The 21,820-nt window shown below is 44.7% G+C and overlaps 1 protein-coding gene across 1 annotated transcript in view; it reads left to right on the top strand.

Annotated features, from left to right (window-relative positions):
* The window catches only part of USH2A (usherin), a 2,319,650-nt gene that overhangs the window by 1,494,004 nt on the left and 803,826 nt on the right, over positions 1-21,820 (top strand). The window contains exon 40 of the mRNA XM_086925936.1: positions 15,404-15,625. Coding sequence (XP_086782062.1) covers positions 15,404-15,625 — 222 coding nt within the window. The remainder of the gene's footprint in view (positions 1-15,403; positions 15,626-21,820) is intronic.

Below are 21,820 nucleotides of genomic sequence, written 5' to 3'. Positions count from 1 at the left end.
TCCTCCAGATGGATTATATTCAGATGGATAGATGTCGAGGATTCAAGTATGTCCTCGTAGTCGTATGTGCACTATCTAGATGGACAGAAGCGTACCCAGTCCCAGATTACACTGCTGTGACCACTGCCAAGCAGTTGGTCCGTGAATTTTTCCCGCGATACGGCTTGCCCCGTGTCGTGTATTCAGATAATGGACAGCCATTCTCTTCTGAATTAATGAAACAAGTATCTCTTCTGTTAGGGTACCAGTGGAAATTCCATTGCGTACGACATCCAGAGGCAGCAGGTCTCGTAGAGAGACACAATCAGACTCTCAAAACAAGGTTAGCGAAGGTCTGTGCAGAAAAAGGTGTGGATTGGATGGTAGCCTTGCCGGTTGCCCTCTTTTACATGCGTAAGGTAGCTCATTCCAGAACCGGACTATCCCCGTACGAGGTGGTTTTTGGTAGACCGCCGAATATGTGGGGTACGCCTATGCCGAGAAAAATAACTGATGTTGACAGTACTATGCTGACAGATTACCTGGCTTGCTTGATGTCTGCACTCCTTTCTTGTCGTTCACAGGTTGCACCTGCCTTCCCGGACAACACCCAGGTGAAGACTCATGAGATTGTTCCAGGAGACCTGGTGTTCGTCCGTAATTTCGACCGCTCAAGCCCTCTGGAGCCCCGCTGGCGAGCGCCCAAATTAGTTTTGTTGACGACGAGGACCGCCGTCAAGGTCGAGGGACGTAAGGGATGGCTCCACACCCATCATGTGAAGCGTTTCCATGGACTTGGTTCAGTAAAGGACTCTGAGAACTGCCCCGAGAACATTGACATTAAACCCCCTTTGCTAGAAAAGACTCCGCAACAGGAGTATAGGTCTAAGTTACGGTCTAGTAAGTCAGACAGCGTTTAATTGTTTAAGTCCCCCTCGGGTGAAGCGGTTAGACAGGTTCCTGACATGTATGAGATCGTAGACCCAAATAGTCAGAGAGATAGGCAGAAGAAAACGAGAGAGAGATACTGCAAGAACCTACGCAGTAGATGCATAATAACACTGATCATTATGTTTTTTCTAAGTATATCGATTATATGTATAAGCTTGACGCTACATGTTTTCTTTCCTCCTCTTGGTTCACATGTACATTCTTCCTTCAACGACACTGTAGAGCACACTTTCAGTGACCTGCCACCCCATGAACTATCATATCGACTAGCACTGCGCAACAACACTTTTATCCGTATGTTACACCATTCTCACCAGACCAGCAATGTAACGAATTGCTGGGTATGTGGTCGACTCCCCCCTTATCAGAAAATGAAGGGAGTTCTGCCCCTCTTTCCTTAACCGTTTTCACACAATGGTTCGTGCGGGGCATGGTTTGCTTTAATGTCATCACTAGACAGTAAGTCCACAGTTTCCCAGAGTGATTGGATATGGGGAGACCTGAATACAGTTATGAATAAGGCCTGTTTTCCCAATAAAGATGGTTCTCCCCAAAGGAAAGGAACAGATCTAGAAAATGAAGTGTACGAATTAGGGAATGTTTCCCTTAACCTCATGATTCTGAACGTCCAGTCCGAGACCAATACAGGTTCACCGTTTATAACAGTCTTACCAGTGAAAGGTGAATTATGCGTTAGGAAAAATGGTTCAGTATACCTTGGACACAGTGATTGTAATACTGTGGTCGAATTCAATGATAAAGGAAAGTCTACTTTCAAAGCTTCCCGCCATTCCTATTTTATTTGTGGTCAGACAGCTTATGTACGTCTGCCCTTAGACTGGGGTGGAACGTGTTATATTACGTTCCTACTACCACCTTTTTTTCTAGCCCCATCCCATTATCATCGAGATTCCCAACTTATACATGTAAGACACAAGAGGGAGATCGAGTCCCCAATTGTCGATCAGACTGAGACAGCATTGGAGCAATATACAGATTTCAATAGAGGATTCTTTTTCTTCATAGGTCCTATCCAAAACAGTAAATTAATACGCAGATTAACCAGAACATTGGAAGCAGTAGTGAATGAGACTACTTCTGCTTTAGGAAACTTGACCGAGGAGCAGTCTGCTATGAGACTTGTTGTTCTTCAGAACCGCCTTGTTCTTGACGTCATCCTGGCTGATAGGGGCGGAGCTTGTAGAGTGATCGGCTCGAGTTGTTGTGTGTTTATTCCTAATAACGCACCATCAGTGTATGCAGCAATAACAAGGCTCCATAAGATAGCTCACGAGATGCACCAGAACCCAGGCACCTGGACTTGGTCCGGTTGGCTCTGGAGTGTGATATCAGCCTGGGGATGGAAAGTGTTGTCATTCCTAGGACTAATACTGCTCATAGTATTCAGTTGCTGTCTCTGTCTGCAATGTGGCCCAGCGATTTGCGGCTTGTGTGCCACTGCTTGTATTCCCCGTCTACGTTCACGTTCCCGTGCACGAATGAAAAAAGACGAGCAAATGATGCTGTATGAACAAAAATAAATGGTCTCATGAAAATAGATGTATCCTAAAGGGCGCAGTAGGGGACAAGGAGGGAATGAGGAAACAAAAATTTTATGTGGCCAGTGTGTCCCCCCCTCGCACCCTATCCACGTACCTATGCTCCATGTATGTTCATGTTATCGTGTAATTCCCATCCCGTGCCTGTCACAATAATGCCCCTGCATTTCCGTCTAATGTTAACATGTCAGTTATTAGGCCTTCCATGAATGAAACGTTAATTCTGCACTGAGGCCTATGTTGCCAATGCATTTACATGGTACACGTTTAAATATCAAGAGGCACACGTTTTTGTGGCCCAGCCGAGCCAGGCCCTGAATTATGGCTCCGAGCCTTTTCTGTCTCTGAAAGCTGCAGTTTAGGTATGCATCCCTGACCTCTCCCTCACTTCCTGCTCAGCCGAGAGGTGCCCGACCTGGCCTGCCTGCCAAGACGGTATTTTGCCTACAGTTATCTGCTCAGCCTCCGCAAAAACACATTCCAGTCTAGTGAAAGAGGTAAACATATCCCGCCTGCAGAGCATAGGGCCTAGTCTTCCTGTCTCCATGCAAGTGATTTATTGAACCCGTTGCCATAGTAGGCCCATGGCCCGCGCAATGCACGAAGAAATATATGCACACACTAGCATTTAGTGATGAACAGCCTTTACTCGAGAGACCTTTACGTCAGACAATACATCCTCCAAAACACAAGATATCAGATATGCCAAAGGTACAGGTCGCTCTGACATCCCAGACTCCGGACTCCTCTACTAGTGCTAAAGTCAACCCCCAGCTCTCCCCAGTTACACGTCAAAGTTACGTCATGACCAGTTGCGCGCACATGTAGGGTAAAGGTTTCTGCTGACCCTGCAGACCTCCTCTATGCATCCACCCACCTATGACACATCTATGACTCACCAAGTGAACGCCTATGTGCACACCTCTTTACACGCCTTCTTTTACGCCCATGTGTTCTTATCTCTCTCTTTTCACTCGCTCCGCCTGGAGTGTTCCGCCTACTGTATTCATTGCAATTGTATGGCTTTACTATATATAATGTGTGATGTTAATAAAACGTTAGATATCCCTTCCTGAACCTTAGTGGTGATGGAACCCGATTCTCATTGACTCGAGTCATTCTGATTAAAGCCCTTTTGACTCAGATACCACGGACTCTGCCTCTCATTTTTATGAGCTATCCTTATTCTTTATTAATGTATAGAAATTATGCCCGGGTAATTTTATTTACCACACCTCTGTGACTGATGGACAGTTACTGCCAGCCTGCCTCTCTAATAACCATACCAATCTCAATCTCTATAAAAAATCACAAAATTGAAAATGTTCTCAAAATATCCTTTTTGCCATAATAGACAACACTGGAACCATTAAAAAAACAAATGTCTAACTCCCTGCCTTAAACCTGACAACAGCAATTCAACATATTCACCCAACATTCCCTATGGCTGTTCCAGTGCTGGTGACAAACTTTAGCCTACCTTGAGCTATAACTTATATCCGAAATATATTTGAGGATCCATTCTGTCAGTGGTCAAGAATAACAGGAACATTCCATCATGGCCGCTCATGGTACAAATCTGATTCTTAGGCATGTTGTGAATAGATGAATCACTCATGATCACACCAATGCTGCCTATGTGTGTGTCCTCAATCAGAGGTGGTCTTGCAAATGAAGCAATACCAATACTGAAGCCATAATACTGGGTAGAGACTGTGCACTTTTCTCAAGGAGCATATCCACATACAAAGTAGTTTTCTTGAGTGCAAGGTACTACTATAGCAATGTGTGATTTTTGCCCTAAAAAACACACTTTCAATCAATGTTTTTATTTTATGTTGATGAGGGCCCAACAGATCCTACGACAGCACTAGCAACCAAAAAAATGACAAAACAAAACACGCATTTACACACCTAAAAAAGCCTGTTAGGTGGCGCCAATCCTACTGACTTTCACAATTCTTGTTGTTTTCATGCCCCTGTTAGTCTTGTTGCACCTCTGCGTCTCGAAGAAATGTGTAAAATGGGATGTACCAGAATCCAGATGTGCTCACTCTGACATCACTCAGTTATGCTCGGATAGGACACTAATGGGAGAAAAACAGTACTTAACATCCTTAAACTTGACTGGTAAAGGTGATGCAAGAAATAAAGGGCTTGGACTGATCTGTTTTGACACTTTGGGCCTCATTTATGAGAAATGACGCATCGCTGCTTGAAAGCAGCGATGCGTCACTTCCCAGTGCGCACTCCTTGCGTCATGATTGATGCGTCATATTTATAATATGACGAATCATGGCGCAAATAGTTACAGATACGTCAGTATTTCTGACGTGTCTGTATGGCGCAAAAGTGACGCATTGCTGGAGTGTGTCACAAAAGTGACGCAACTCCAGCAATGTGTGCTTTCACATGGGGCAAGCCCCATGTGAAAGGGCCTGCGTCAGTCTTATACCTGCTGTGAGGCAGGCGTAAGAAATTGACACATTTGTGTCCTAGAAGTGGCGCAGTGAAATCTTGTAGATTTCACTGCGTCACTTCTATGACCCTTTCTTGCGTCAGACCGCACCCCCTGCATACGTTATTCCTGGCGTGGGTATAATGTAGCGCAGGGGTTTACAAAGTGAAGCTTCTACCTAGATGCGTCACTTTGTAAATATGGTGCAAAAAGGCATATTTTTTACGCTGCTGGTGTGTCACAAAAAAGTGACGCACTGGCGGCGTAAAAGTGACACTCAGCCTCATAAATGAGGGCCTTTGTGTGGAGAATATAGTCCTAATGCTCTTGTTTCCCACTCGCCTTCATTTATCGTTCCCTCTGTGACTTCACATACATTACCGTTATCAAGATCCTATTCCTCCTTCTCTTCATCTTGAGTCTGTGTGACCTAACGAGACAAGCAAGCCACTACTCTGTTTTCAACTCCTGGAATATACTCTACTTTAAAATCAAACTCTTGCAGTGCTATGGCCAACTTGCAAATCCTACTGATTATAGCGCCTATCACATTAAAAAAAACATCTGTAAGAGGCTTGTGAACAGTAAGCACAACAAAGTTAGTGCCCCACAAAGTTTTCTTTAATTTCTTTATCAACCAATAAATGCTTAAAGCCTCATTTTCTATTACTTAGTATCTATTTCCTGGTCCTACTAATTATCTTGAAATAAACATAGTTCTTTCCTTGTCACACTTTCCTTGTTTTAACACAGCATCTAATCCTTTTGAACCCTCATCCGTAACCAAGATAGGCTTCACTGACATGTCAAAACTCTGTAAAGATGGGGCCACTGACAATGTATTTCTTATGTTGGCTAGTTCCTCATCACATTCTGTTGTCCATGCGTACTTATTATCATTTTTTAACAACCCCCTTAAAGTGATTGTCCTACTGACAAACCCAGGAATTAATTCATTATAATATTGTGTTGTTCCTAAAATTTGACTAATTCTTCCTTATGTTCAGGACACAGTACATTCTGAATTGTCCTTACTAGATATCTATAAGGTTTCTATCCCTCTCAAGATAGCTTGTGTCCCAGATACGTTATTTATTTACTTTCAATTTAACGGTTCTCTACCTTGATACATTTTTTCATTTGCTTTGCCCCTCAGTACATCTTCCATTGCCCTTTAAAACTTTGCTGCAGCTGATAAAAAACCAAAGAGCATCCTTGTAAATCTAGACAAATCCAGTGGGGTGACAAATGTCGTCAAGTTCATGGAGTCCTCATATAACCTAATCTGGTAATAGGCAGAATGTAAATCAAAAGTAGAGAAAACCACCTCACCTTTAAGTTGTGTCAACATTTTTCTTATATTTGGAAGCAGGTTTCTATCAGTAACTACAGCCTTATTCCATTCCACTAGGTCCATGCATAATCTCCCGTCTCCTGAAGCCTTGCATGCTAGAAACACCGGGGCTACCCAATCCATTATTTCCACAGTCTCAATGATTCCCTCGTTCATGAGATCGTCAATTTGATCAGCCACGGCTTACCTCCTGGTCTAGTGGAACTTCTCTTACCTTACTCACACACAATTTTACGGAGAAAAGTCTGTCAAACAACCTAATTTCTTTGTAAACACATCTGAAAATGTTGCGTGCAGCACATTGAACATATCATCCTCATTCGCACTCTGTCCTACAACTGTATCCACACTGTGTCTTGTGCAACATGGTGAGTGTTGAGTTAATATTGCGCAGTTCTGTTTCCTTTAACACAATTGGCTGATTACTTTTAGGATCCAACATCACCATTAAGTCCCTCCAAAGGAACCAACTGATAATGCTGTCTTCTTTAATTGAAATGTAAATTTTTACTGCTGTAAGTCTCCCTTTGTATTCAGTTTCCCCCATAAAGTACCTATCCCAGTTTGATAGGTTGCACTCCATATGTTAAAGGGTGAATATCATGATTGAACACTCTCATGTTATTGACCAGCTTTCTTTTTTTTTTTTTTTTTTTGGGAAAACCTTTATTGAAAGTTCAAAGCACACAGCTATTCAGCCTTACATCCCTGAGGCTAGGCAGCATTATAAGAGACGGATAAAGGGTGCGCACAAATCAAATCAAAGGAGCACATCAGGTTTAATTTTATATTATAAATATGAGAAACCTAGAAAAATACTAACAAGAAGAAACACTAAAAGAAAAGAAGTGGCAAGGAACAGCACGTGAGCGGCAATACACAGTTCCGGGGGGCGGGCGGGGCCAAACAGCTCCCTGTAGTAACCATACTGGTAAAGGCAAACAAAATGGGGGGGAGGGGGGGAAGAAAGTCAGGATTTCGATTAAATGAAAAGTTGGGTGGAAGGAAGGGCTAGGGAGAAAGACGAACCTCCAGCGGATCAGCATCGGGAGGCACACAAATGTCACCCCTATATTCGTTCCAGGCCCCCCAAACGACTCTCCACCTCCTGGGCTTCCCCCGGGCCACATATACAGTCTTCTCACGGAGCATGCACCAATCCATATTGGTCTTCCACAATTCCACTGAGGGGGGAGTCGGGGCGCCCCACTTCTGAGCGATATCCAGCTTGGCCACCATGTTCCCCAGAGTGACCCACTGGGTTTGAGCAGTATTGTAATCAATTGGGCCCCACACATTCAACAAGCAGCGCCGGGCTTCCGCAGGCAGGTCCACTCCAGTTACCTCACACATCACTGCATGCACACGTTCCCAATAAGAAGCTATAACCTGGCACTCCCAAATAGTATGCAAGAAAGTGGCTAGTTCTCCGCAGCCACACCTACAAAGACCGTCCACTGAGAGCCCCATATGAATCAATCTGGGGCCAGTCACATAAACTCTGTGGAGTATCTTCAATTGAACTAGACGAAATCTAGCTGAAATTGCCACTTCTTTGGGGGAAGACACCGCACACTGCCAGTCCTCATCATCCAACTCAATACCATCACGCACCCACTGGTCTCTCACATTCAACAACAGATCCGTTCGAACATTTATCAACTTTTTATAGGTCAGGGAAATGGCACTGTCCGGCATATGGCCGTCCAGCACCCTATCTTCCAGCGGAGATGACTACTCGGGGACCTTTTCACCAACCGGCAGTGCAGCCGCAAGGGCATGTCACAATTGGGCGTATCTGAAATACTCTGTGGCACCCAGTTGAAATTCAGTTTTCAGAGCATCAAAATACTTTATCTCCCCCCTGGCCATCACATCAGCCACTTTGGAAATTCCAATGAGGTCCCACCGGTCAAACCCCTTCGTGTGCCACAACCTACCCAGCAAGTCAGAATCATAGAGTGGAGTGGCCATAGTAAGTCTACCCTTCCACCCCAGTGCTTTCGTGATGGCCCTCCAAATGTGCACAGCAGTCTTGGTGGGACCAGTCATTTTTCCATCCAGAGATCTTGAATATAGCGCTCTGTAATACTTCCCATCTTTCAAGAGCCAACGATCCATGGCGTACCCCGGGCTCTCCGCCGGTCCATAAAAGCCATGGTTAAGAGCAGCCAGTTGGGAGGCCCAGTAGTACCGACGGATATCAGGCAGAGCAATACCGCCATCATACCAGGGGATCGTCAGCTTGACAACAGCAATACGCGGCCTGCCCTCCCATAAGAGGGTCCGCTGCAGACCTTCGACTTCCTTGAAATATCTGGAAGGGACGGGTTCCTGTGTGTTTTGGAGCGCGTATAAAAATCTCGGCAGGGACATCATCTTGAACATTGCCGCGCGGCCCAGCAGGGACAGCGGCAGCCTTTTCCAGCCCTCCACGTCGCGTCGAAGGCGCGCAAGAGGGGGAAGCAAGTTATTAGTGTATCGTGCCCGGGCATCCGTTGATATATAGATACCCAGGTACTTGAATCCCTGCAGCGCGACCTGTATAGCACAGCCCCTAGGAAGACGTGGGGTTTCTCCACTAAGCACGTAAAGGTAGGATTTCGACCAGTTAATAACTAGGCCCGAATATCCTCCAAAAGTACTCAGCACGTCAAAGGCCACAATCAAGGACCGGCAAGGGGAAGTCAGGTAGAGTAGGATATCGTCCGCGTACAATGACACTCGGTCCTCAAAGCCCGGCGACCACTTAATCCCACAGATGTCTGGGTGGGTACGTATCCAGGCAGCGAGCGGCTCAAGTGCTAAAGCAAAAAGGAGCGGTGACAGCGGACAACCCTGTCTGGTACCCCTGCGCAAGGCGAAGGAAGCTGATACCCGGCCGTTGACCGTTACATTGGCCAGCGGGGAGGCGTAGAGAAGCCTGACCCAACTAATAAAGCCGGGGCCGAACCCAAACTTAGACAACACCGCCCACAGATAATTCCATTCGAGGGAATCAAACGCCATCGTTGCGTCCAGTGATGCCAAGACAGTCTGCTCACATAGTTTGCCCACCCACGCCATGACAGCGTGAAGCCTCCTAAGGTTGAGAGCGGTGTTGCGATGGGGTATGAATCCAGATTGATCCGGGTGAACCAGATCAGCGATCACACCCACCAGCCAGTTGGCCAGTAGCTTAGCCAGAATCTTGGGTTCAGCGTTTAGCAGGGAGATCGGGCGGTACGACCTACAAAGGTCCCTGGGCTTCCCCTCCTTGTGAATAACCACAATAGAGCCAATCGCTGATCAAGCAGAAGTTCACCAGCCTCACGAGCCTCCAAAAACATACGCCGCAGGGGTACAGCAATGGTATCAGCCTTAATCTTGTAAAGCTCCACCGGAAGACCGTTGGGGCCGGGAGCCTTGCCAGAGCGTAAAGAGCGTATCGCGAGCGCCACTTCGTCTGCCGTAATGCCCCTGTCCATATCATCACGTTCGGTATCCGATAGGCAGGGAAGTTCAATGCCATCTAGGAAAGAGGCTGAGTCCGACTCATTCGAGGTGGAGACCGAAGTGTAGACTGTCTCAAAATAGTCGGCAAAGGCCGAAACAATAGCGCTGGGGTCAGTAACAACCACCCCGTCTTCACCCAGCACCTCGGGCACCACGCGGGAAGCCATCTCCCTCCTATCCAACCAGGCAATAAGCTTGCCCGCCTTGTCCCCTGCGTCGTAAATCCTCCCTTGTTGTTCTCTGCCCATCGCCTTGGCAGCGTCAGTGGCAGTGGCCCGGTACTCCGACTGCTTTAAGGAGAGGACATGCAGCAGGGCAGGCGTCGGATCTGTTTCCAGTTGAGAATCAAGGTCCTCAATTTCCGACTCCAACCGCACCACATCCTCATCTCTGCGCCTACGCACCTCGGCTATTAAGGAGAAAGCTTCTCCTCTCAGGACAGTTTTGAAGGCCTCCCATAAAGACAAGGCCGACGATACCGAGCCCGTATTCTCAGAGAAATACAGGTCAATGGCTTTAGCAAGGAGGTCACGAGTTTTGGGGTTGCGAAAGTACCAAGGATTGACCGGTGCTACTCTAGAGGCTGTCATGATACCAAAATCAAACGACACCCAGACCGGGGAGTGGTCCGATATGCCTCTGGCCATCAAGCGGGCCTCGGAAACGGTCGAGGCCTGGACTGCCGGAGCCAAGATATAGTCAATCCTGGAAAGGCTTCCGTGCGCGCCCGAATGAAAGGAGTACTGCCGCTGGGCAGGGTGGAGAAGTCTCCAACAGTCAATAAGTCCCATGGTGCTCAGGAAGTCTGGGAGCCAAGATTGTGCACTGCGAAGATCTCTGGATGGAAAACGGTCAAGGGTCCCCGACACCACCGCATTAAAGTCCCCGCCAACTATGAGCAATCCCTCAGGAAGGCCCAAAATGGCGCCCCCGAGATCCTGGAAGGTCGTCGATTGCAAACCAGGAGGGACATAAACAGAAACCAAAACCAGGGTACGCCCCTCCCACCTACCCACAACGGCAACGTAACAGCCTCTATCGTCAATCACACTATTCTCCACCTCCAATGGGAGAGACATGCGCACCATAATCCCCACCCCTCGGGACCCCGAAGAGAACCCCGAGTGAGCCACCATTTTGAACTCTTTCCTATTGAGTGCTTGGCACGTATTACCAATGAGATGCGTCTCCTGTAACAAAATGACATCGGGTACACACCTTTTAAACATTTGCAGTACCCCCAGCCCGTTCACATTCCAACTCAATACATTTAGCGTCTTACCCCCCATCATCAAAGCACAGGCCCACCCGCCACCCCCAGAAAACAGCTACAGCAACATAGTACACAGGAGAATAGTCACCTTGCCTTAAGAAAAAAGAAAAAGGAGAAACACAAATAGAACATTCAAACCAACCACCCCCCATCCTGCACCCCTGCATTAGACTAAGAAGACCCCCCAACTAGCAGTGTGCCTGTCGCCCCAAAAACTAATCTACGGAAAGCCCCCCGAGGAGAAAGGAGACATCCTATCCCCCCCCCCGGTATCCCCCTGTCCTGAAAAGAGCAGTAATATAGAGAAAAAGAAAAACAGTAGTCCGTGACTGATTGCGTGTGCAGGGCCATCTACCGAAGGAAGTCCGAGAAAAATTGTTCATTCCTGAAGATCAGGTCCACCCGACGCCCCCTCCGACTGATCCTCAGAGGCACTCCGTCGTTGAGGCAAGGCATCCAACCAGTCCCCAGCAGCCTCCGGCATGTCAAAGAACACCGCCCTGGCGCCATGTTCTATCCGAAGCTTCGCCGGGAATAGCATAGAGTACTTCATCCCCATCTCCCTCAGCCTACGCTTGACGCCCATAAAGCTTTGCCGGCGTTTCTGCACCGCTTGAGTGAAGTCGGGGAAAAAGTTCACATCAGCATTCTGAAATTTCAAAGGACCTCCTCTCCTCGAAGCCTGCAGGATCGCATCCCGGTCCCTGAAGTTGAAAACTCTGGCAATGATGGGGCGCGGAGATGCTCCCAGTTTCGGTTGGCCACCAGGTAGTCTGTGCGCCCTCTCCACCGAAAAGAACTTGCTCAGTCCACCGGGAGCCAGGTGTTTCAGCACAAGATTCTCAACAAAGAGATCGGCAGCGTCTTCTTCGGCGCCCTTCGGTACACCGATAATGCGGACGTTCTGGCGTCTTGCCCGTCCTTCAAAATCGTCGAGCCTGCGGGCAAACAGCATGTTCGTGGCCTTCAGGTCCTGAATCTCCGACTGCAGGTCGGTCACGTCAGTAGTCAAACTCGACACCTTTATGTCGAGCGACTTGACTCTATCGTTTGTCTTGCCGAGGTCGGCCCTGATGAGGTTGACTTCAATCGCCAACGTGTCGACCTTATGCGTTAGCACTTCGTGCTGTTTATGCATTTCGGCCTTGATGCCCGCAATGGCTCCCATAACATCCCGGAGGGTGGGTTCAGAGTCGTCCGGTGACATATCGCGCTACGAGTCTTTAGTACGGCCTGAAGCACCAGGCGATCCCTTTGGGAGGGTGAAACGTTCAGAGATGGTGGTCTGCGAGAGGGAAGGTTTCCTGCTGACCCTGGGCTTCCCTTTGTCCGGGTCACCTCTGCCCGCCATGTTGGGCGACGGGGGTATCGCGATCCAAAGAATGATCCCACCGGCACTGCAGCTTCCAGGCGGCAGAAATCAGTAATCACCTCCACCGCCTCTCCAGCACGTCAGGCCGCTGGACAAACTGGTCTGGCCACCAGCGCAGAGCGAGGCAACTCCAACCCCCTCAGACTGCCACCGCGTAGAGGCACCACCGTCACCCACGTAGTGCCAGGCTGTTATGGCGTCGTAGTCTCCAACCTTCAACACGGTGTAACTCCGCGTAGGAAACCCGGATCTTCGATCGGAGAACGGGCCCCGCTTCAGCAACAGCACCGCAACAGATTCCCACTAATGTGGGACAGGATAGATAGCAGGATTAATGCGGAGGATCGGAGGGTCTTCGGAGCTCTGAGCTCACGCAGCCATCTTGGTTGCCCGCGAAGCTCCTCCCCCTTGACCAGCTTTCTTGGTATCAATTGAATTTTTGTTCCAGAGTCAAACAGCTTTCCTACTGGAAAGCCATTAATGTTGACTAAATCAACTGGACTATTCTTATTCTTTTGTCCTAACTGTGAGACTATTTGTCCACAGAACAATTTATCACTATCGGAATCATCCTCCATGTTCACTTCCTTCACTTTTCTTACTTTCCCTTAACTCCTACAATATTTCACAAAGTGTCCCATCATTCCACACACCCTGCATTTGACTGCCCATGCGGGGCATTTCGTGTCATTAGCCCAATGCCCTTGTGCACCACAATGAAAACAATTTCCTTTGAATTTTTCTTTTGAATATCATCACATTTGTTTGTACCATATTTTTCATACCTGAGAACAAGTGTTCATTTTTTCGCTCACCATGTGTTTTTGTGCACTTTGGTTTCTCGCTACTAATACTTTGTACTCTTTCTAATGACCTTTCTCTCTTATTGTTTTCTTTCTTAATAACCTCCTCACATGTTAGTGAATACTCAATCTCCTTTGCTATTAACAAGACCTCATCCAACTTTGGATCATCCTTCTGCTAAAGTTCATCAATGACCCTCTCAATGTTACGCCCTAGCATGAATTGATCATGGATGAGCTGATCAAGGGAACCTTCAAATTTGCATGATGACCCCAGTTTCTGTAGAACAGTAATGCCGTTTTCAATTGATTTCTGTGGTCATTGTACCCTCCTGCCAAAATGGTACCGTTCCAAGATTATACTAACTTTGGAAAGATAATGATTATCCAATCGCTTCATACACACCTCACACTCATTTAACGCATCACTTTGAATTAACTGTCAATTTAGGCAGATGTTCAAAAAGTTCTTGTCCTTCTGGGCAAAGACAATTTAACAATAACAAAATGTTTCTCTCTGTGCTAAATGTGGTCCCACATACCCGAGCATAATGCAAAAAAACTTTTTTCCCACATCATCCATTTGAATGTTGGTTCACCTGAATCAGATAGAAAAAACGGTGGAGGAATAATATTTTGCATATTTAGTAACCCCAAATAACCAGTGACTGAAAAGCTTTCTACAGATTACAACTGATGAAAAGTCTGTTGAAAGAAATAAGCCAACAATTCACTCAGGTGCTTGATAGACCAAACGAGTGAGTACCTGTTAAAATGTAAAAATTATGTTTGAGATGGTGAGCTCATCACTGTAGACACAGTGGTGAGTTTGTAACTGTGACCTCACTCAAACAATTGTAAAAGTGATAATCATATCCCTGTATCCACAAAGATGAGTGTACCACCGTAAGGAGACCAATAGATTGCCGAATTACCAGATTTAGTGTGCTGATTTAAATGAGGCAAAATACATTTGTGAGAGTATCACCGAAGACACGCTTTAATGAGCGCCCCAAGCACAGAGGACACATGCATCACATTACCAGCTGGGATCATGATACATAGGGACCTTTACGCCACGGTACTTTCCTAAAAGCACGTTGCCAGGAAGAATGAATCATACACACTGCCACTGCTCAAAGAGAATTAGCTCAGTGGAGCCATATGTTGCCAAGGATGCGTTCCTAAGCAGGTAGGACAAAGTGCTGTAGTATGTTACCAAGGACGCGTTGACATGCAGCTAGGAATGCCCTGTGACGCCAGCCAGCAGTTGCAGTGCATTGCAGATTCGCCCAACGTTGCCATTACACATTTCCACGTTGCTAGGGAAACATTGCAAGGGTGTGCAATATGTCCTGTGACCATGCTCATGCTAAGCCAAGCTCTAGCTGCACTAAAGACTCCACAGAAGGGAGTGTGAAGAGAAGTTCAAGGCTTTCAGAGCTCCCACTCCCACTGATGCATGACAAGAGCGAAGGTAGTTCCTATAAAGTAAACTCCTCAGGGGCTGCAACAGTGACGTAAGCATTGAGATGTTTCCCTAGGCCTGCAGCCACGGTACATTTACATTTCCCTTTGTCTTCCTCAAGATGAGTTGCCTGTTCAACCACACAGGCTATTTCCTTCAGCTCAGTGCCAATGTGGAAAAGAGGGTTCTTACATGCTTGTGATGATCAAGTTAGATTCAGTACATGGACACGTCACATCTACTTCTGAGAGCACCAAACCACCTTCTAATGCCTCCTTTCACAGCATGCACATTCTAGACCCTGCACCGGCTCTCCCATGACAACATATAGAATTGTGAAGTAGTCTAACATCTGAGGTAGTACTTACAACTGTATCACACTTTGTTTTGACATTCTCAGGAGATGTGACCTAGAATAATTATGACATTTTGAGCTTGTCGTCTATTTCTAGGTACCCTCCTTGTTGATTTCAAGATTTGAACCAGGTTTACATACTGGTTTATTCAACTGTAAGTTTCTCACAACATCTTAGTAATTACAGGTTTTGATTTAAAACTGAAACTTTAATCTTCCACAAGCTGTTCAGTTTGAGAGTACATTTCCAAAACTCGATAATAACCACTGAGATATTTTACAACTGCATACAATGTTGCTATTTCCTTTAAAGTTTACAATGTTGTTGTTTCATAGGAGAGATATGCTGTCTAGATGAAGAACAAAACAGGATATCCGTTGGGACTGGAGATTCCTGCTGTGGTGACATTCCATACTCTACCTCTGGGAATCAGATCTGCTGCAATGGGTCACTGTATGATGCCTTCCATCATCAGTGCTGTGGTGGACGAGTAGTGAGCAGCGACCTTACTTGCTGTGGTAATACAGAAAGGGGAACCGTAAACAAACCACATTCAGGTAGGCATTTTTGCTAAGAGCCGGCATTTGAATGCTTTGTATCATCCTAAAACTGTTGCCAAAATCACAATATTTTCTTGTACGGTTGTGGGAACTGATATATTAAAATATCTGTTCTGAAACGCAGAACTCACTGAAGTATGATAATAAATTTTTTACTGGCGTTTATGTTTCTACATAGCTGTGTTTAGATTTCATAGGAAGCACTATTGCATGGAATGAAGTAAAGACAAAAAGATTAAGGGGGTCCTTTAGAGCAGGGGTCTCCAAACCGGTCCTGAAGGGCCGGATCCATGCCAGATTTTTGGGATTTTCCCATTGAGATACATGTAGTAATTTAAAAACCTGTCATGGATCCGGCCCTCCAGGACCGGTTTGGAGACCCCTGCTTTAGAGTATTGCAGTAACTGACATCCACAATAGGATCCCTGCCCACAGGTGCCCCTTCTGATTTTGAGTAAGGGTACTTTTTCATTATTAACAGTTCAAATTCTCTTGCCAGCAGATCATCTTCCACAGGCCAGGTGACTTTACGAAGTAAGAAGGCTCGCCCAGTTGAAGAAAGTTATTTCAACAACAATATTTCCTGCCTGGGACTACTGCCCTTTGTGTGCTGGGCTCAAGCACTAAATAACGTTTACTTTCTCAGTTGCATGTAGCAAAAGCTCTTACTGCATCAAGGGCATTACTTTTCTTGGTTTTACTAGAATAGCCTCCTAATTTGTGAGGTTTGGATTGGCTAATGAAATATGCTGACCAGGCTGACATGTCATGACATGGCAGGCCTGGCCGGCATTTACAGTTTTGCTGAAAGTGCTTCTGCCCAGTTGACAGGAGCACATTTGGGGATAATCTTCCACTAGAGCACAGGGCAACTCTGGACTTTGTGGACTAGGCTCTGCTGAACCAGCAGAAGTATAGCTTCCGCTGCCCCAGTGGCTTGGTGTCTAGTTGGCCTCATGTAAGTGTGGAAATCACATAGAAAATAATGTTCCTATGTCTCTGTTGGCTGAAGGGAGGCAACAAATTCTAGAACCATCTTTGGGTTAAACTCTAGAAGCTTTTTCCACTTCAAACCTGGCAGTAGTTATACAAATAGGACCCTCAGACCCTCTGTTGAGTTAACTTCTGGACCTGTGCAGCACTATCAGAGGACGTCCCTGTTGCCTGAGGCCTACTGTGTTCTTCAGAGGACTGCCCTGCTACTCCAGGAGAACTGCCCTCTAGCCAGAAGACTGCTGTGTGCCCTCAGAGGACTGCCCTGCTTCTTGAGACCTGCTTCTATGTCTGAACCTAGGACCACCAGATTGACTCCAAAGGCTAGCTTGCTGGCCATCTGTTCAGAGCTACATGGACAACAATTTTCAAAATACACCTTTGATCCAGCCTGAAGTGAGTCCGAACCCTCCAAGTAGTGCACCCCCTGTCTAGCACCCCAGCCCTGGACCATTGGAAATGGTGTTAAGTGTGCCTCAACAGCCAAAATCCAGAACTTGACATCTATAAAATTCTCTGCAAAACGTACTCTTAGAAATGAGGGTCATGAGCTTCCAGTCGCTCATTACCACAGACCACTCTTTCAGTCAAGATTTTTACCAAAGTTAAATACATTTATTTTAATTTCGTTTTTCTTTTTTGAACAAGGGTTTTTTTTTCTTTTTTTGATTAATACACAACAGAATGTATAATTTGACTTCAGTCTAATCCATTCATTATGGACAATATAGGAGGATCACTGAAGGACTAATGGGCTAAAAGATTGGAAAAAGGGAGGCAAGTATGCCAGAGAGTGGAAAAGGGAAGATTGAACATTTAACACATAACACTCTTGGACATCAATTGACGACAGACAACAAAAAAAAATGTTGGTGGTAGAAAGGAAGAGGGAAGTTTTTCCTCTAACAGAGATTTATTTTATATTATAGGCCCTGCAAGGATACTGTTTATGTTTGGCAGGTGAAACCTACTCCACTCAATGGAAAGATACACAAATACAATTATATTCATAGAATAGACCATCAGTCATTGTTATATTTACAATACATATTTGGAAACGGTTGATCTATATAAATAAAGAATATGAAAAAAGGTTGACGCGTTTCAAATCCCTAGGTAATGAGCGACTGGAAGCTCATGACCCTGGTGAAATATTGAATTATTGCACAGTATTGGCAACTTTTGTTTATTAATCTATTGGTGCAGCCTTACTGTGCTTCAGCCAAAACCCTAGTTGTTGCTTGGCCCTTGGAAATGAGAGCAGACTGGGACGTACATTCCCATTCACACAAGTTGCATTGCAGGTGGGCCTCATTTTGCGGAAGCTACAGTTACAGTCTTTTCAGCACCAGCAAATCCAGTCAGCGGCTCTTCTCTGGAAGGGTGTCTGGCCTCCTGGCTCCTTTGTCGGATACAGCCTGCAGCTAAATCTTTGACTTCCAAGAAAGAGACCAAGTCCGAATGAAAAAATCTTCATGGCAGCTTCTTCCAGCGGCTCCCCGACGACCACACCTCCTCCTTCGACACGCTGCCTGCCTTGCCCTGCTGAACTTGACCTTTCACTTCATTTTTCTTTGACATGTCTTCAAAGTCTGGACCCAATCCACTTCTTGTATCTGAACCGTGCTCCATCTTGGTCGGCCGTAACTTTTGACTTTGGCCCGGGCTCACATGACTAGGCGTCCACGGTTGGGGCTTTGATATTTTAGGCACTAGATTGAACTAAAAACTTTTTTTTAAATCATAACTCTAGTTCCACTGATTGGATTTTTGATGTTTTGGTGTCAAATTTTTTTTTTCATTGTACTCTGTTTTCCTAAATTAGTGTGAGGTTTTTTTATGTTGTGTTGTCACTTTATTATTTTTGAGTGCTGCATAAATACTTTACACATTGCTTCTAAATCAAGCCTTGCTGCTTTTGTGCCAAGCTGCCTACAAGAGGGTTTAGCACAGGTCAATTTAGTGACTTTTATGGTTCGCCCTGACAAGGATTTCGGCTGTTGCCTAAGAAGGGCTAGCACCCCCCTAAACCAACAGTCCAGTTTATCACAGTGAGCTAACACAGCGCCTACTAATGCTTCTTCCATTAGAAAGAGTAAAATTGCAACCTGATTTAGTACTGTGGAATGTGTTTATCCTCTCCTGGGTGTCCTTATATACAGAAAAAGAGATCTGAGAGTACAGAAAATCTCAGTAGATGTCACAATTCTACTGATGTGGTCTCATGCCCACCCTAGAGGGGCTATCCCTGAGGGGCTTTCCAATGTTACACAATACTCTTGACTTTGTGCAATCTCTGTGTATCAACTTGCAGCCTCTTAGACAATATTCAGAACTTGCCTTTCATTTAGGATTCATGCAGTGCTTTTTCTGCAAATAGTACTTTTCACAGAATCTCCTGCTCACTGCTTTCATGCACACTAATGGGTGGAGGAATCGGCCCACCAATGCCTGAAGGGGACAGCTTGAACCCATCTGCAGAATGTGTTTATCCATTTTATTCACTCCAGTGTTGTTCATTAATCCAGTGCTTCTATGTGACTCACTCTCTGTCTAAAGATTTTGTGATTCTTGCAGCACAACAGATCATAGATTTCCTGAACGTGCAATGGTTAGCGGTATATATATTTTTGAGAGCAAGCATTGTTTTACTCTTCATCCATGTTTCTTGAGCAAGGTCTGATGATCAATATTTCCTTATCCTCTGAGCCAGCATTATTTTCAGGGCACTCCTATTTCTTGAACTTTTTCCATCCTTGATTTCCTTTCTCTGTTTCCAGGTTCTGAGTTTCCTTGTTTGTTGCCTTCCTTCCTATGCTTCTTTAGAATCTAGTTTCCCAGTATGCCGTATCTGATGCCTTGGCTCCATATTTCCTATTGTATTGTGTTTGGTTGCTTTATGCCATGTGTTTCCAATAATTTAATTTTTTAGCTGTTAAACATAATTTTTCTCTTGTTCCTTGTATTTCTTGGTTGCAGATTAAGTTTTTCACCTTCACTATTATTGCCTTGTGTGTTTCCATAACTTTGTGAGTCAAGAGGATTTACAATATCACTGTAGTTATCATCCTGAGAGCCAAGCCTTGGCTGTATGGTTTGTATGCAGATGTTTTGCAGGCAATATCTCCATAAGCAATTGAAGACATTGGGGCCGATTCACAGAACTAATCTGAGACAAAATCCTTAACTTGCTACTTCTGGTATTCACAGAAGGCACTTACGATTTTTGGTATTCACAGAAATCAATTATGACTCCTAACTTTACATCCGCAGTAGGGGCCGGAATCTCCGCACCCGGACCGTACTCTCCACATCCTGACCATACTCTCTGGCTAGGGCCATACTCTCCGGCACGAGCCATAATCTCCGGCTCGGGCCGGATAAAGTGTAATCAATGGGCTGGAATGCAACTTTGCAAAGAGCGACATTAGGAATGTGTCATAAATGGTAGAGGAGGCCATGAAAAATAGTTTGGGCAGGGGAAAGGGAGAGCCAGATACTACATCTTAACCCAGAAAAGTTTGCTTTTACTGAGCTTAATTCTTTCTCAGTGTGTGGAATGGTGCAGAGAAGGAATATCGATGCAGAAATATCGAGAGACATAAAAATCGCCTCAAAAATATTGTGGGGAAGAAATATCGACAACAAAAATATAGTCTGATAGGTAAGTAATATAGATTTAAAAAATATTGACGTCTTAAATATCGTTTACAATAAAATAGTTGTAAACAAATATCGAATTATTAATAATGTGAACGTACTTTAGTGTTTTTAATGAGAATTGTGTGTCATTTTGTTATATGTTTTAAAATTTCACTAGTCATTAATTTATTTTAAGTTTAATTTTGTGTTTTTAGTTCCGTAGCGGGTTGTGGGTTTATAGGGTGGGAAGTAATTTAATTATGTAGATTTAAATAATTATTTATAGTAGTTAATTTTTTTTTCATTGAATGTTGCGTTTTTAGTTCTGTAGAAGGTTGTGGGTTTATAGGGGAATAGGGAAGGAAGTAATTTAATTATATAATATTTATTGAATAATTAATGTATTAATTGATTAATTAATAATTGTTAGACAATTAGTTGTTAATTATTTCAATTAATCAATTAATAATTTATTATGTTAATTGTTAAATTCATTTTAATTGTGTGTTGTGGTGTTTATATGTGTAAATGGTGTGAAGGGTGGCAAGTAATTAATTTTTTATTGATTAATTATTACATAGTTTTAAATTAATTTCCATTAATAAATTAGTGATGATTAATTGTAACTGTGTAAATAATTTTAGGTGTGTTGTATATATTATAGTGTTAATTAATGTGTAATACATTTTTTATTATTTTTGTTAATAATATATTTAAATGTATATAATAATTATGATAAAATTGGAAATTAAATGTAATCAAAATGTTGATATTTGTGTTTTTTATTGTTGTGGGATCCAGCACTTTCCCAATTGTTTAACACCTTCTGGAGTGGGAATAGTAATTTTTACCCCTAGGCTATCCAGCGCTTTCCCTAGTGTCGCGCTCACTGGAGTGGTACTAGTAATTTTTACCCCTCCGCTATCCAGTGCTATCCCTACTGTTGCACTCACTGGAGTGGGAATAGTAATTTGTATCCCTCCGCTATCCAGCGCTTTCCCTACTGTTGCTCTCACTGGAGTGGGAATAGTAAATTTTACCCCTCTGCTATCCAGCGCTTTCCCTAGTGTTGCACTCACTGGAGTGGGAATAGTCATTTTTACCCCTCCGCTATCCAGCGCTTTACCTACTGTTGCACTCACTGGAGTGGGACTAGTAATTTATACCCCTCCGCTATCCAGTGCTATCCTTACTGTTGCACTCACTGGAGTGGGAATATTAATTTTAACCTCTCCGCTATCCAGCACTTTCCCTACTGTTGCACTGATTGGAGTGGGAATAGTAATTTTTACCCCTCCGCTATCCAGCGCTTTCCCTACTGTTGCACTAACTGGAGTGGAAATAGTATATTTCCCCTTACGAAATCCAATGCTTTCCCTATTGTTGCACTAACTGGAGGGGGAATAGTAATTAATACCCTTCCGCTATCCAACACTTTCCCTACTGTTGCACTCACTGGAGTGGGAATAGTAATGTTTACCCCTCCGCTATCCAGCGCTTTCCCTACTGTTGCACTCACTGGAGTGGGAATAGTAAATTTTACCCCTACGCTATCCA

This window comes from Lissotriton vulgaris, chromosome 6 (assembly GCF_964263255.1).
Source record: "Lissotriton vulgaris chromosome 6, aLisVul1.2, whole genome shotgun sequence".
NCBI classification, from domain to species: Eukaryota; Metazoa; Chordata; class Amphibia; order Caudata; family Salamandridae; genus Lissotriton; species Lissotriton vulgaris.
This window is presented reverse-complemented; position numbering and strand designations above follow the sequence as displayed.